Here is a 16,718-nt window from a genome sequence, read left to right on the forward strand (position 1 = left end):
CTTGTAATCATCCACATCCTAACTAGAAATGGAGCTCCTCCAAGATTAGATTTTTAACCTAACAAATTATCCTTCAAGTAATTTCAGAATTCCTTGAGTTACAAGACATGTACTAAGATTTGGGGTCTTTAGTCATTTGAAGTCACGTGTAAAACTTAGACTGAATCATAGAATTTTTATTCCTTTAAATGTTTATTTTGAAATACAGAATCCATACAGAGAACTCAACATACTTCCGCAAATACCCAGATCCACCAATTTTCACATTGTTGTGTCATTCCATCTAACTATCTGTCTATCATCTATTTTATGAAGATTTGAGAGTAGGTTGTATGTACACCATGCTCCTTGAGCACATAATACTTCCTTGTACATTCTGTAAGAACAAGGATATTAACTAGTGTTGAATTATCAAGTTTAAGAACTTTGATATGAAACTTACTGTCTATAAGCCAATTTTTTCATGTCCCAATAAATGTCCTTTTGGGCCTTTTTTCTCCATTATTAGATCCAGCCCAAGTTCATGTATTGCATTTAATTATCATTATCTCTTAGTTGCTCTTTTTGTTTTTTAGTTGCAGAAACATATACACATAAATTTTCCCATTTCAGTCATTCCTAAGCATGCCATCCAATGGTATTAATTATATTCAGTGAATATTTTGCTACCCTTACCACCAGAACTTTCCCATCACCCAGACAAACCCTACACCCAGTAAGCAGTACGTCCCGTTCCTTCTACCCCACCTTCCACCCTGGTAACCTCTATCCTACTTTCTGTCTCTGTAGGTTTACATGTTCTAGCTGTTTCATATAAGTGGAATCATATGATATCTTTCCCTTTGTGTCTGATTTCTTTCATGCAACATGATGTCTTCAAGGTTCATCCATGTAGCAGCATACATGTATAAGAATTTCATTCTGTTTTAAGGTTGGGTAATATTTAATGTTCCACTGTATATATATATATATATATGTATACCACATTTTGCTTATCCATTTATCTGCTAATGGATATTTGGGTTGCTTCCACCTTCTGGCTATTGTGAGTAATGCTGCTGTGAACGTTATACAAAAAACTGTCCAGTTCCATGCTTTCAGTTCCTGTAAGTATGTACCTATAAGTGGGATTGCTGGGTCATGTAGTACTGTATTTAACTTTTTGAGGAACCAGCAAATTTTTCTCCAGAGCAGCTGCATTTTATATTTTCACCAAACAAATGTACTAGGGTTCCTATTTCTCTGTATTTTTGTAGCACTTGTTATTTTCTGGTTTTTTAATAATAACCTTCTGGTGGGTGTGCAGTTGTACCTCACTGTGGTTTTGGTTTGCATTTCCCTAATAGCTTATCATATTGAGCATCTTTTCATGTGCTCATTGGCTGTTTGTATATCTTTGGAGAAATATCTGCTCAAGTCCTTTGCCTTTTTTGGTTACTTGTTTTTAAAATTAGTTTACTTGTCTTTTTTGTTGTTGAATTGTGGGAGTTTTTTTTATGTATTCTGAATATTAAACCCTTACCAGATGTATGGTTTCCAGGTATTTTCTCCTATTCTGTGGGTTGTCTTTTCACTCTCTTGATAATATCCTTTGATACTTAAGAGTTTTTAATTTTTGGATATCCAGTTGATCTATATTGTCTTTTGTTACTCATGCTTTTGATGTAAAGCTAAGAATCTACTGCCCAATACAAGGCCCTGAAGATGTTTCCCTGTTTTCTTCTAAGAGTTTTATAATATTTGCATTTACATTTACATCATTGATTCATTTTGAGTTAATTTTTATCTAGTGTGAGGGAGGGGAATTTTTTTTTAATTAATTTTTAATTTTTTTTTAAATACCAAGAAACACCAAATGCAAATATTTGTAAATTTTGATCATTCCATTCTACATATATAATCAGTAATTCACAATATCATCACATAGTTGCATATTCATCATCATGATCATTTCTTGGAACATTTGCATCTATTCAGGAAAAGAAATAAAAAGAAAACAGAAAGAAATTCATACATTCCATACCCCCCACCCTTCCCCCTCACCAATCACCAGCATTTCATTCTAGATTTATTTTAACATTTGTTCCTCCTATTATTTATTTATTTATTTTTATTTATTTTTTGCTGTGTGAGGCAGAGGGCGGAAGCTCATTAAGGCAAGTAGCAGCAGCAGCTTGCTCTGCGTAACTTTTTTTTATATACTTTTTTTATTAATTAAAAAAAATTAACAAACAAAACATTAAGATATCATTCCATTCTACATATACAATCAGTATTTCTTAATATCATCACATAGTTACATATTCATCATTTCTTAGTACATTTGCATCAATTTAGAAAAAGAAATAAAAAGACAACAGAAAAAGAAATAAAATGATAATAGAGAAAAAAAGATTATACATACCATACCCCTTACCCCTCGCTTTCATTTACCACTAGCATTTCAAACTGAATTTATTTTAACATTTGTTCCCCCTATTATTTATTTTTATTCCATGTGTTCTACTCTTCTGTTGATATAGTAGCTAAAAGGAGCATCAGACACAAGGTTTTCACATTCACAGAGTCTCATCGTGAAAGCTATATCATTGTTCAATCATCATCAAGAAACATGGCTATTGGAACACAGCTCTACATTTTCAGGCAGTTCCCTCCAGTCTCTCTGCTACATCTTGAACAACAAGGTGATATCTACTTAATGCTTACGAATAACCTCCAGGATAACCTCTCAACTCTGTTTGGAATCTCTCAGCCATTGACACTTAGTCTCATTTTACTCTTCCCCCTTTGGTCGAGAAGGTTCTCTCAATCCCTTGATGTTAATTCTCAGCTCATTCTAGGGTTTTTCTCAGTCCCTTGATGCTGAGTCTCAGCTCATTCCAGGGTCTCTGTCCCACGTTGCCAGGAAGGTCCACACCCCTGGGAGTCATGTCCCACGCAGAGAGGGGGAGGGTGATGAGACTGCTCGTCATGTTGGCTGGAGAGAGAGGCCACATCTGAGCAACAAAAGAGGCTCTCTTGGGGGCGACTCTTCGGCCTAAATTTTAAGTAGACTTGACCTATCCTTTGTGGGGTTAAGTTTCATATGAACAGACCCCAAGACTGGGGGCTCAGCCTATAGCTTTGGTTGTCCGCAGTGCTTGTGAGAATATCAAGAATTCAACCTGGGGAAGTTGAATTTCTCCCCGCTCTCACCATTCCCCGAAGGGGGCTTGCAAATACTTTTCCACTCACTGATCAAATCATTCCGGGATTCATTGGGGGATCACTCTGGACAAACCAACAAAATCTCATGTCCTACCTGAGATTCCAAGTACTTATGACATTCAATCAACCTATCTACATGAGTTATATTAGGAAATGCTCTAGTCAAAATATAAATTTTTTAACAAATAAACATTTTTTGCTTTAGTGTCACACATAAGGTGACATTTTAAAGTATTAATTATCATCTATTTTCAGCACCCTGCAATAATGACATTCCTTTGTTTTTCCTCATGCAAAAACATTTTTAAAATTTGTACATTGTACATTTCACTATTATTATACACTCTAGGCATTCCTAGATTATACCACCTCGATCTTTAACATCTATCTTTCTTTCTGATTTCATTTATGTCCCCAGCCCTCTTCCCTCTATCATTCTCACATGCAGCTTCATTCAGTGTTTTAACATAATTACATTACAGTTAAGTAGTATTGTGCTGTCCATTTCTGAGTTTTTGTATCCAGTCCTGTTGCACAGCCTGTATCCCTTCAGCTCCAATTACCCACTATCTTACCCTATTTCTATAGGGAGGGGAATTTTCTATTAAATAGGGAATATCCCTATTCTCTAAATCACATAATTTTAAAGTAGCAATTCACTTTTTCTCATAGTCAGTGCTAGAAGAGACAAACTGATTATTCAGTATTTATTAAATGCAGGATTATTGATAGAAAATGCAGATAATTGAACCAAAATTCTTGAAAAGGTGGGAAAGAGAATGTGACAGTAATCTGAAAATGGTTTCTAAAGAAGTCTTCAATGTATTTATAGGGTAAATAAGTCTTTTCATATGTTTTATTACTCATTCTCTTAAAAATAGAGTAGAATTCACATATCTTAAGTGATTAGGTTCTTACCAGAATTTATCTGTGTTTATAATTATCAGTCAGTAATAAATACATTCTTAGCTAGTCTTATAGAATGCATTCGAGTATTAATAGCCCTTTGTTTCTGTTGACTATCACTCAACTTAACTAAAGATATCATTGTTTTTTGAAGAACCATTCCAGTTTCCATTTTCTCTCATGTCAAAAGAAAACAAAGGTCAACAGAGTGCACGTGCTGTGTCCTCTGCCTTCTCCCCTGGCTCAGCTGTACTGTGTCTTGGCAGGAAGCTATTCCATGCATTCTTGCAATGACATAAATGATTCTGATTCCTAAGATTATCTCTGATCATATTGAATTTAAATTTTAGTACTCTCTTCAACAGCATATATAATATTAAAGTTGGAACGACACAGGAACGACTAGCTTGGCTGTACACAATAATAGTATACAAATTCATGAAGCATTCCCTATTTTATGGCTCATCATGGAAATTATATTTGATAAAAATTTTTAAATGATTATCTGTGAGGGATGAAAGGGACAAAATAGAAGCTAGACTTCTGATCATACCTTGTTGGATAGATTTGACTTTGGAACCATGTAATGTTTTACATAATCATTAGAAAACAAATTTAAATCAAAATGAAAAACAAATACCTAAACCTCAAAAGCAAAATGAAACATATGCCTTATTACATCAAGATGCAGGCATAGCCACATCTTCAGGAATTATTTCCAGTCGTGTAAAACACATTATTTTGACTGTACATCGCTAGTACATATGACATAAGATAAAAAAGAACTGCAAAGAAAAAATTCTGAGCTGTTTTCAGTAATCATACAGTTAGCAATATAATATTGGTATTGGTATTCTATAACTTCTAAAATTTATTTTATATGTTACAGGATAAAACAAATAAGTACATTACTGTTGTTAACAACTAAGATTTTTTTAAATAAAAGATAAACATAAAAAAAGTTTCAAAATAAGAAAAACCTCTACAGTCCTAATTTGAACTGGAAATATGAGTATGAACTCATTAGATGTTTTTCCTCTTTAAAAAAATAAAATTTACCTTGCTATGCTCACTGAAAAGGCCTAGAAACATATACCCCATTTAGTAGCAAGAAGCACCCTTAGCAACCTCAGTTGCTGATTTCTATACATCGTTTTCCACCAGAAGTAACCAGGAACTCCTTAAATCAAAATGACTTAGGGACCAACTGGAAAAACCTTCCACTATTACGTAAGTGGAAGTCTTTCGTGAGCATTACTGAAAATAATAATTCCTATGAATGAAGTTTATTAAATATATCTAAATCCAGAATTGTGTTGATAATTTAAAAAAGAATTTAGTCCCAGTCACCTTTGGGGGATACGAGGTGATCAACTCATTATTCTAAAAACTGTACATAAAGAAAAAGAATCAAGCATTTAACTTCCATCTCCTATTCAGACTATACCTCAAGTTGAACAAAAAGTTGATGGAGGAAAGTTTCTCTTTACAGAAGTATTTCAGCCCATAAAGAAAGAATTATAGAAGAGATGAATATGCAACTAAGTGATGATATTGTGAATTACTGATTATCTGTTAATTTTTATTTCATTTGTTAAGTTTTTTTAATTAATAAATAAATAAAAAGAATGATAGAAGAATAGCAACATTTTGCAAACCGCAACTGTGCGATCATCATCTGTAACTTCTACAGAAAAATAGCAATAACTAGAAATTGTGTTTTCTGAATCTGATTAAGCTTCTTAATCTAGTTACTATGTTGAAAGAAAGTACAGGGGACAGAGAAATGTGTTAAATGTGTTAAATCACCACAGATGCAGTCAGCAAAATCCATGATGTGGGTACCAAGACAAATGACGTCAACATCTCCTTCCCAACAAAGAAATTGCAAAAAAAAAAAAAAAAGAAAGAAAGAAAAGGGAGGAGGAGCCTACAGATTTTAGAAATATGGCCATATGCCACCTGGACCATGCTTGGATCCTGATGCAAATAAATCCGCTTGTTATGTGGATGTTTGCACTCTAGCTGAGTAATTGATATTAAGGAATTATTGTCTTTTCTTAGGTGTGAAAATTTTTAGAGAGCTCTTACAGATAAGGGCAAATTTTTATGAATGAATTGTCATGTGTCTAGTGAAAGAGAGCGGTAGAGAGTCTAGAGGGTATAGATGAAAAAATATTGACCAAGAGTTGGTAATGGTGAAGCCAGGTGATGGTTGGATGGGATTCATTGTACTGTTCTTTCTAGTTTTGAAAATGTTTGAGATTTTCTTTAATAAAATTTTTAAATAAAATAAATGAAAAGAAAATATTTATGATTTACAATAACTGTTGTAACTGTAATCATTTTCAGGTGAAACAGATCTCAATGATGCAATAACAGAAGCAGGAAAGACTTACGAAGAAATTGCCAATCTGGTGGCAGAACAGGTACTAACTTGTTAATCATACAACTTGAATTAAGATTTTATGCTTTCTAATCCACATACTTAATTTTTAAATCTGTTTTAAGGAAAGCTTTCCAAATGAATATCCTCTTCTTTTCTATATTTATAAACTGTAATTGGTAATTTAAGTTAAAGTGAACAGATAAATTTGTCATCAAGAGATGTAAATGAATAACTTTCAATATTGATATCTCTGATCCAATCTTAGCCATCAGAGGATTGTATATTACAGAGAATAACACTGTCTCCAGTTCCAGTTTGGACTATTGATCTTTTGAGCCTTTGTCTGGCAAAATATGTCTGTTACAGCTGTATGCTATTTGTTGGGGATTTTCTGACCCAATTTCATTGCTTTTTACAGAAAATAGATAAGCTCCCCTAATAGGAATTGCCACCTAAGTAGTTTCAAATTTCTAATTAAAGTACAATTTTTTTAAGATAATCTCTTGAAATGTGTTTATGCTTGCACACATACATACTCTCCTGATACTTTTTAAAAAATTAATTTTAGAAATGTGAGTAATGTCATTAATAGAGAATTCCAATTCTGAAAAAATGGAAGAATTTAAAGTTGCCATTTAAAACTACTGCAATATTATTCTTTTAATATTTTTATATTCTCTGCTAAAATTTAGAGATTAAACTATGCAACTTGATTTGCTTGGGTGTAAACAATATGGATTAGCTGCCCCCCCCCACCCCGCTCCAATGGTGTATTTTGAGCCACCTCAAAAGAGTTAATTTTACAAACTGACTTAAAAAGCATCATATGTTTTATCATTTCTTTTGTAGCATATGCATCAGAGTAGAGTACTAGTCTTAGGGATTCTTCTGTTTTAGGAAAATTGGCTGAATGCATAACAATCAATTGTTAAGTTAATAATAATTAGGTAATAATAGTCATGTAGTACATGGAGGATTTGGTTAATATGATCAGCAGATATATAGTTTTCTTCTTCTAAATTTTCCAAATTCCTCTGCCAATAATGACCAACCTTTGTGTTGTTATAGCCAAAGAAAGATCTCCATTTCCTGATGGAATGCAATCATGAGTATAAAGGCTTCCTTGGCTGCTTTCCTGATATTATTGGTGCCCATAAGGTAACATGATGGTAGAAGTTCACAGAAGATCGCCGCAGGGGAGTGGGGAGTGGGGGTAGTCGTGGGTGCCCCCTGCTCTGTCCCTGGCTCCCAGCACCTCCTGAATCAGAAGAAGCTGCTCTTTGAAATCAGCTAAACTACTTGAAATGTTTCTGTATTAGTGATATTCCATAGCACATCTATTATATGGGATATTTTTTGGTTTATTTTACCTGTAGAAAGATTGTTTGGGGAGTATTAAAAATATGAAAAATATTCCTCTATGCTTGCAGTTAGGTCAGGTGTCAAGTGAAAATATTTACGGTGTCTAAAACTCAAGATAGTGTAATAAGACTTCCCTTTATCAGCGGAACCCATTTAAGCTGTTTGGGCAAGTCCCTTGTATTAGTTTGTTAATGCTGCCGAAAAGCAATATAGTAGAAATGGAATGGCTTTTATAAAGGGAATTTACAAGTTTACAGTTTTAAGGCCATAAATATGTCCAAACTAAGTCATCCAGAGACAGATAACCTTTGCTCAAGGAAGGCTGATTTGGAAAGTCACGTAGCCGGCGTCTACTGGTCCTTGGTCCTAGTTCATTGCTTCCATCTTCTGATACCAGTGGTTTCCTCCCTAAGCATCTGTGGGCCTTTACTTAATTCCTCTGGGGTACAACTCTGGATTCTGGCTAGCTTAGTTATCTCATAGGAAAGCACATGGCAGTATTTGCTGGGCTCTACCTGTGCCTAGGCATCTACTTTCTCTGTTGGCACTCCATGCATCTCCAAACTTCTATATCATTCTCAGCTCTGAAGCAACCATTCTCCAAGCATCTGCAGCTACATTTCCAAACATCTGTGTCTGTCTGCATCTGAGGTTTCTCCAAAATGTTTCCCCTTTTAAAGGACTCTAGTGAACTAATCAAGACCCACCTTGAATGGGTGGAGTCACATCTCCATCTAATCAAAAGTCACACCCACACCTGGGTGTGTCATATCTCCATGGAAGCAATCCAGTCAAGGTTTAAACCCTAAACAATAGGTCTGGCCCCACAAGATTTGGTTAGGAAAGAAAACACGGCTTTTCTGGAGCATTTAACAGTTTCAAACCAGCACATCCCTCAAAGATCCTTCCCTGTCAAGATGAAATAAAACATCTGTTGCTAAACCTAATGAAGTGTTTCTAAATTAAAATTAAAGTGTTCAGTGTTGTTTTTGTGTTTATCTATGTCAATAAAAAAAGACAACATCATTCCCATCGTAAACATTTTTAAATGAAATAAAAAATAGGTTTGAGGCATTGTAAGATTTTGATCCTGGTTAATTTTTCTCTTCCTGATTCAAAATCTGTATAGTACCTCTGTATATTCCTGAGTATTATCTGTATATTATATTATATATTATCTGTATATTCCAGAGTATTTTATCAACTGTAGTACTTTACATTGTAATTTATTTAGCCTTATTGGCAAAATCTATAAAAAGTTCTGGTCTGTGATCTTAACAGTCCTGGCATTTTAGCATTTTTCTTTATAATTTAAGTATTATGAAGGGTAGCATAGGTAAATAAGTTTTGTACAGCTTCAGATAGCTTAATATAAAATTCAGGACACTTAGATCTTTGTAGGAATTTATGCCAGCAGAGTTTTAGGCCTGGAGCCTAAGTTGTGTGTGAATATAGAGGGGTTTTTTCCAGGCAGCTCTAAATATTAAGCATGTGATGGTACTGGAGTAGGAAATGTTCGGTAGCTTTTACAGTTACTTGCATCAGAGTATTAATTTAAAATTGTTACAGTGTCTCTTAAAATATCAAAGTAAAATGCAAATCTTAAGATCAGGACACTTAAGCATCAACTACTCTATTTTATAAAAGAAGGAAGGAAGACAGCTGATTCCTATGTGTGGAGAATGCCATATTGTCCATAAAGGACTTTCTAAACCTGATGCCTGCTTGCCTATTACCTGGCAGGGACCTGTAAATATTAACAGAGAGAGTGCACTATTTGCTTTTCTATTGTGTTGTTGCATAAGCCTATATACATTTTTGCCTAGTTAAATGTTTCAAAATAAACGATCTATTTGCTTCCAGGTGATTTGAAGAAAGTTAAGTTTAGATACTTTCCTATGTTCTTATCTTGTGGGGACATTTTCCTGTTCAGTAACAAGACATTGATAGAATACGTTAACATTAAGTATTTTAAACTGATGACTAATGCTTTTAGCTTTACTTTATTAATATGATTGCATTTTACATTTCTCAGGGAGCAATCGAAAAAGTGAAAGAAAGTGATAAACTAGTTGCTACTAGTAAAATAACCCCACAAGACAAACAGACCATGGTAAAGCGAGTTGGCACGATGTCATATGCACTGCAAGGTAAGAGAAAAGGGTTACGAACTAGCTGGTAGAGATTTTTTTCCTCATCAAGGTTACTACTTCCCTTGCTGGAAAGAAACCCCAATGTGAACAACAGTTATATAAAATAAGAGTTGATTTTAAATATTCTCATAAACCTCTTGTTTGCAGGATCTCAGTGTTAATGAAAATCCATTCGTTTAATCTTTTACGCATGTACCTAGTATAACTTCTGTGTGTCAGCTCGCTTAAACATGTGTATTTTAATTATTTCTTAAGAAACACTGGACATTCCTTTTATAACCCTTAATATCAGTACCTATCATAATGTCCTATTAAATTTCCATGTTCAGCTTTTAGCTGTCAGTTACCTTCTGCCCCGGACTACAGATGAAATGAGATTTGAAAGTAGTATTTTAGGCATAGTTTGACTGTTAGTACAAAAGAAGATAATTTTCATAAGTTTGAGTGTTTTAGCTAGCAAATAAGAGTAGTTAATGGGTTTTTCCTGTTTTGGGTAGCTGGATAGATCTTGAATGGGCAAAGAAAAGAGAGAAGGGTTTGAGCAAAAGCACACAAAAAATAATGATACAAGATTGGATCATTGGCCAAGGGAGTAAAACACAGTTGCAGGCTATTGGGGAATAAATTTTGTGGATAGCCTTGAAAGCCACATGGAAAAGTCTAGATTTAATGTCATTAAAAGGATATTGTGGATATTAAAAGGTTTTGAGCAAAAGAAAACAGTGTTCAGGGGAGAAGGGTTTGATAGTTACATTGGACCAATTGACAAGGACAGACATTAGAAAGCTCACTCAGAGACTGTGGCTTCTGTGTCTGAGATTTTGAGGACCTAAGTGAATGCGGTATCGGGGAGAAGAGAGTGAAGCATCTCTGCAGATATTTCCAAGAAACAAACCTCAAATATAGGGAATCAGTGGGAGAGAGAAAAATTCGTGGAAGATTTGCAGAGCCAAGGCAGTGAATGGCAAGAATGGGAAAGCTGATTGGAGAGGTGGATTTTGGATGGTTTGATTTGGGGAATTAGATTTTGAACATGTGTTTGAAGTGATCCAGATAAGACAATCCCTTGCAGTTGGATTCCTAGGGCTAAAGGTAGAAGAGAAATGTCAGTGTGGAGGTCCTGAGGAATGCTCATGAGGAGGGCTTTCTCTGGAGTCGATCATGGGGTGGGCAGGTGGTGGTACTGAGGACGGATTTTGCTAAGGAAAATACGGATGAATGTATTCTGCAGAAATGAAGATGTTGTACATCAGCGTCAATTCCTTTTGCATAATAAAAGATTAAATTCTGATAACCCCATTGCTAGTGATCAGGGGCAGCAATGCTACCATTACTGACAAAAGGGCAGGAAACCCACGCTGGGGTCTTCCACTTTCTCATCCATTCACTCTTTCGAAAGCATCTTGAGAAACCTGCTTAAGCAGTCACTGTGCAAGAGGGAACACTGGCAGATGCCCAGAAGTTTTGTAACAGATCATCTTGTAGAAAATAGAACCAAATTGTTTTCCTCCTTAATCAATGCTAAGAACAAAAGTCCACATTTGGGTCAGTTATCTGTATTGGATTTCAGTTTTGAAGATGCAAATCAGTGAAAGTCATACATTTACTAGCAAGTGTTACTTTGCTGTTAACTTTTCCAAGTTGTTTTGCTTAGTCCTTTTGTAAATGATTTACCAAGAACCTGTGCTGCAGTGAAGCCAACCAAATCAAAATCTGGTGGATGGTCAGTCAAAACCAAGCAGAGAAACCATGTGTTGTAATTTTAAATCTTGTGAAGGAAAACTGATTTGTGTCTTGGTTTTACTTGCAGCTGAGATGAATCATTTTCATAGTAACCGGATCTATGATTACAATAGCGTCATCCGCCTGTACCTAGAGCAGCAAGTGCAATTTTATGAAACGGTAAGTCTATCGTTCTTGTTCCAGTACCTTTTGTGCACACACAGAGAGAGGAAGATTTGTGTGAGTTGATCTGTTAATTTTTTTTAATCCTAGTAAACCAAAGGAGCTTAAATAGTAAACAGAACTTTTAAAATCTCTTTTATGTCCACTTTCTCCTTTTTGAATAACATTGAGTAAAAAAAAAAAAAAAAGTTTTTTTTCAAAACCAAAGGGATATTAGGATCTAGTTTTGAGGTTCAAGAAACCCTTATTGTGTGGCTCCTTTTCCCTCCTTCACAGCCTCTCTGTTCCTCTGTACACAAGGAACACTGCTGAATGAGATGAGGTCATGCTGCCATCTCTGTAGACTTCGTCCTCTCAGCTGGGGAAGGGAGCCTAGCACCGCACAGCAAGCCAAAGGCATTCTTTGTTTGTGAATGAGGTTTTCACAGTGTACCAAAAGGAATTTCAAAAAATAAAAAAAGGAGAAAGACCTTAAATATTTTCATTCAGAAAACAATAATGAAAACTTCAACTTTTAACCTCTGCATAGATAATTTTGTTGTTTATCAAGAGTGTATAGAAAAACAAGGATCTGACACCATGTAAATGGAAACTTAGAAATCTAAAAACAAATTCTCTAACTTTATAATTTAATGTCTGCTAACTGGCTTCTTAATATATTCCCCACTGTGTTCATGTGTCATCTCAGATATATTCGGGAGTATTGGTAGGTGAGCCCCAAACTCACATCCATACATATGTCATCTTTGGACTCACTGATGAAAATGTCTCCAATAGCAAACTCTTGAAGGATAGCTGAGAGTGATGTACTTGAGGCATGTTTGTGAATTGTGTTGTTGGAAACAGTTGATTTGAGAAACTATTTTACAGAAAGAAGTCATTTAAGCAATGTTTTCCTTACAGTATACTGTTCCCATGCTATTTAATTGTACACATTTTAGTGAAGAACCATTGTATATTGCCTTTCATCATTTATATTAGAATAGCAGATTACATTTGTTGATGTGAGAAAATAATTGAAGAGTAACTCTTAAAATTCTGATGTTGGTTTGTTAAATGATTTTCAAGCCCAAGTGGGGTGTAATTATTGATGACATTTTAATTCAAAATAAAGAACCATATGTTTAGTCACTGTCTTTGCATAAAAGCATAAGGAACTGAGAAAACTGTCAAATTTTAGATCTGGCATAGTTTTATGGGAAAGTAACCCTTAAATTATTAAAATTTGCAAAAAAAAAAAATGTGCTTATTTGTTCACGGAGTAAGCATTTATTGAGTACCTTAAATTACATGGCAAGCACTATTCTAGATATTTAGGATCCAAAGGTGAGTAAGACATGGTGCTTTCTAGGAGCTGGTGGTCTTGTTGGGGGTGGCATAGACAGGATAACTACAATACAGCAGTAGCTGAACATTCTCTGTGTAGTGACAGAGCAGGAGGGAGTGGGGAGCATGATCTCCACTGAGTCTTGGGAGTTCAGACCCTGCCAGCCTGACTTCACTTGAGGAAAACTACTCCAGTAGTGCTGCTTATGGCAGCAGGGCAGAGAGGCCAGAGGTGGCAGCCATGCTGATGGGGGACACTAGGGCACGGGGACTTCATCTGGCATCAGGCGTGGGTCTGGACTAGTGCAGGAAGAGGAGAGAAGCCGAGACTGGGGCCAGGATTGGCTGTCCCCACCGTCCCCGTTCAGGGAGGGCCAGCCCTCGGTACACTTTTTTTTTTCCAAATATTTTAATTTTGTAAAATGTTTAACTCAAAGAGGTGTAAATAGTAAAAAAACTATGAAATCATAAGAGAAGTGGTATTTCAGAATTGTTTGTTTCTTTCTTTAGATTGCTGAAAAGCTGAGGCAGGCCCTCAGCCGCTTTCCAGTTATGTGAAACAGAATGGAACATGAAGAAAACTCCGAAGTGCTTCTTTTCTGACTTGGGGCAATGCAATTTAAAATTGTTGTGTTTTTTTTTTCCTCCCATATCATAAAAGAAAAAAAACAGGAAAGGAAAAAAGGAAACCAAAAATAGAGTTGCAAAAAAATGTTATGTTTACTTTGTTAACCAGCCCAAATGCATCAGTTATTTAGGGATGGTCTTCTTTTGTTCATTTCCACATCCAACATTTAAACCAATACAAAGTCTCTATTTTTGGAAAGTACTTCAAGTTATCAGAATTTTGAGTGGAAAATTAGGGGGTTACCCCCCAGTGATATTTTATATAGACTCTTAATTTATAAGTCACCCACAGTCTTCCAGTTCTTACCCAATGTCAGATTATTACTAATTGCTTTCTCAAAAATATGGAATCTGCCAGAATAAAAATTATATATGTTTGTATATTTTTATAACTTCAGTCCTTCGGGATTCCTATCCACTTAGGAAGATCAGTATACCCTTCACTTTTATATTTATGACTCAAGTGCTCACATTTTCAGGAAGAAGGAGGCAGCGAGGGGCTCAAGTGCCACCACTCGCCCTGCCACCTGGTGATCAGCTTGTTGTCAGCCCCTTCCTGACCCCCCTGCCTACCCACTCACTCTCCTCAGGGTCGTTTTTGATGCGTAGCTCTTATGTGAGGACCACTTCCTTCCTAATCACGGCTGAAGCATGTTTTGTGCTAGAAAGAAGTCAGAAGTGTTAGAGGACCTGTTAAAAAAAAAAAAAAAACGCTATCCATTGGCTCCTGGGAATAGAGCAGCCTTATTGATATGTGTGCTAGCAAGTGCTGTAGGGGCATAGCACTGCTCAGGATGTTTTTTGCCCCATTCCCTTATTTTTATTCTTAAGCTATTCCATCTGACAGATGAAGAAATGTTGGGGATAATATGATTTGCCAGTTGGTTTAGACTATGGACTAGCAGGCCTATTGGTATCTAAAAAGATGGGAAACTTGGTAGGTAGTACAGCTGTCAGCTCTCCACCAAATGGAACAGTTTTAGGGACTGGTTTCCAGATCTGGGACAAGGGTGGTAATCTGAAAAATGTGCAGTAATCCCCAGGGCTTTTTACGTTTAGGAAAAAGGACAGCATGATGTTTTTCCTGACTATATCCTAAACTTTAGACAAACCTTTTCTGATTACTAGTACTTCAGTTAATGCCATAAAGCAACACAGTATCTTGACAGACCATCAGCTTTAAACCTAAACACTCACACATCCATCCACACAGTTTCTTACCCTAGCAGACAAATAGTTCCATCTGCCAGAGTTGCCTTACTGCATTATCTCTGCTTTCACTTTTCTGACCTAATAATTGTATTGAAGAAAATGGCAAATCTAGGCCAGCCTAAATAAAGTGAAACCAAAAAAATAAATAAATGAGGAAATCAAATGAACATGAATATAAGAACACCTTGTTCTTTAATGTCACGGGTTTTTGATAAATGTTTTATAAGTAATTTTCCCCACTTGATTTTTCCTTTATAAAATCCCATAGAACAGTGTTTAAAATACAGCCATTTAATATATGTACAAATTGTACAGAATATGTATAAATATTTTACACATGTAAGAGCATGTAGAAGCCAACATATAAATAAATTGTTTAAAAAACAACCTGTACATTAAATTCTCAAAGCACTTTTTCAAAACATTTTCTGGTGTTTTTGTGTGATTTGATTTTTTTCTTTTCTTGTGTTCTGTTGTTATGCTACAAAAAATAGCCCAGATAATGAATTTTTCCCAAATTTACCTCTTCTGACATGAATTGATAATTTTAATTCCCTTAGTGTCACCGTTCCTGGAAACATCATAGTCACCTGTGAAACTGTGAGAACCAAATGCTGACGCCCAATGTTCCCCTCCTAGGTATGCTGACTTAACTGATATGAGAAAGGAGCGATGACAAATTTTAGGAATATAAGGGAAGAAGATGGCATGGAATATTCAAAACAATGTTAGGTGACTGTGAGCAAGAAAAGTAAAGGGAATTTGAAAGAATGCATAAAAGGTAATCCACTGCATGTGGATACTTGGAAGATTCTCTTTCAAGTGTCAAAATGTTAATGACATAGTATATATTTTTCCCTCTGGGTTCAGACACGCCACTTGGTTCTTACATGATCATGTTAATGGTTTCATTTTTAATTATTTGTATGTTTAGACATCATAGGAGAGGTAAAATTATAGAATAAAATATAACGTCTGCAAATCTTAATAAAGTGAAACCAATAGATAAATATTTGGAGGGAAGAGGAAAAAGCGTGGATCCATGCATATTTGGAGCTGCCTTGCAGAGGGATGTCTGGCAAGAGTCCAGGGAATGCTGACAGGTATAGGGATGGTGGTGAGTCATTAACTTTAGAGAGAATCCACTGCCTTAGTTGGAAATGTGTTGCGTTACTTCCAAGTCAGAGTTGTCCATTTCTCTCTGTGCATTGAATCAGGTAGTAGCAGGTGGTGGTGAGTAGTTTCTGGGGACCACATATGGGCCTGTCTGTCCTTAGAGCACTGGTTCTCAACAGGAGGTGATTTTGTCCTCCAGGAACATTTGACAAAGTCAGAAGACATTTACGGGGTGGTGCTACTGTCATCTAGTGGGTAGAAGCCAGAGATGCTGCTAAACATCCTATAATGCCTAGAATAGCCCTTCACAATAAAGAATAACCATCTAAAATGTCAGTTGTACCAAAGTTGAGAAAGCCTGTTTAAAGCAAACAAATAATTGCTATTTTCCTGGGGATCAATAGGTGTTTTCAGGTACACACAGAAGATGCTCAATACATGTGACATGGATGAGGATAAACAGTTATAATCAGTAACATCTAAAAGAAGAAGCCAGAATATGCTGGAATAGAGGG

General features: G+C 35.7%; 1 protein-coding gene across 2 annotated transcripts in view; it reads left to right on the top strand.

Annotated features, from left to right (window-relative positions):
- The window catches only part of SNX9 (sorting nexin 9), a 149,094-nt gene extending 133,583 nt beyond the window's left edge, over nt 1-15,511 (top strand). For both annotated transcript variants that reach the window (XM_077149350.1, XM_077149351.1), the window contains 5 exons: nt 6,466-6,542; nt 7,571-7,660; nt 9,900-10,014; nt 11,828-11,919; nt 13,759-15,511. In XM_077149350.1, the coding sequence (XP_077005465.1) occupies nt 6,466-6,542; nt 7,571-7,660; nt 9,900-10,014; nt 11,828-11,919; nt 13,759-13,806 (422 nt within the window). In that variant the 3' untranslated portion in view covers nt 13,807-15,511. The remainder of the gene's footprint in view (nt 1-6,465; nt 6,543-7,570; nt 7,661-9,899; nt 10,015-11,827; nt 11,920-13,758) is intronic.
- Nucleotides 15,512-16,718: the final 1,207 nt, after the last annotated feature.

The sequence above is a fragment of the Tamandua tetradactyla genome, chromosome 2 (genome assembly GCF_023851605.1).
Source record: "Tamandua tetradactyla isolate mTamTet1 chromosome 2, mTamTet1.pri, whole genome shotgun sequence".
Lineage (NCBI taxonomy): Eukaryota > Metazoa > Chordata > Mammalia > Pilosa > Myrmecophagidae > Tamandua > Tamandua tetradactyla.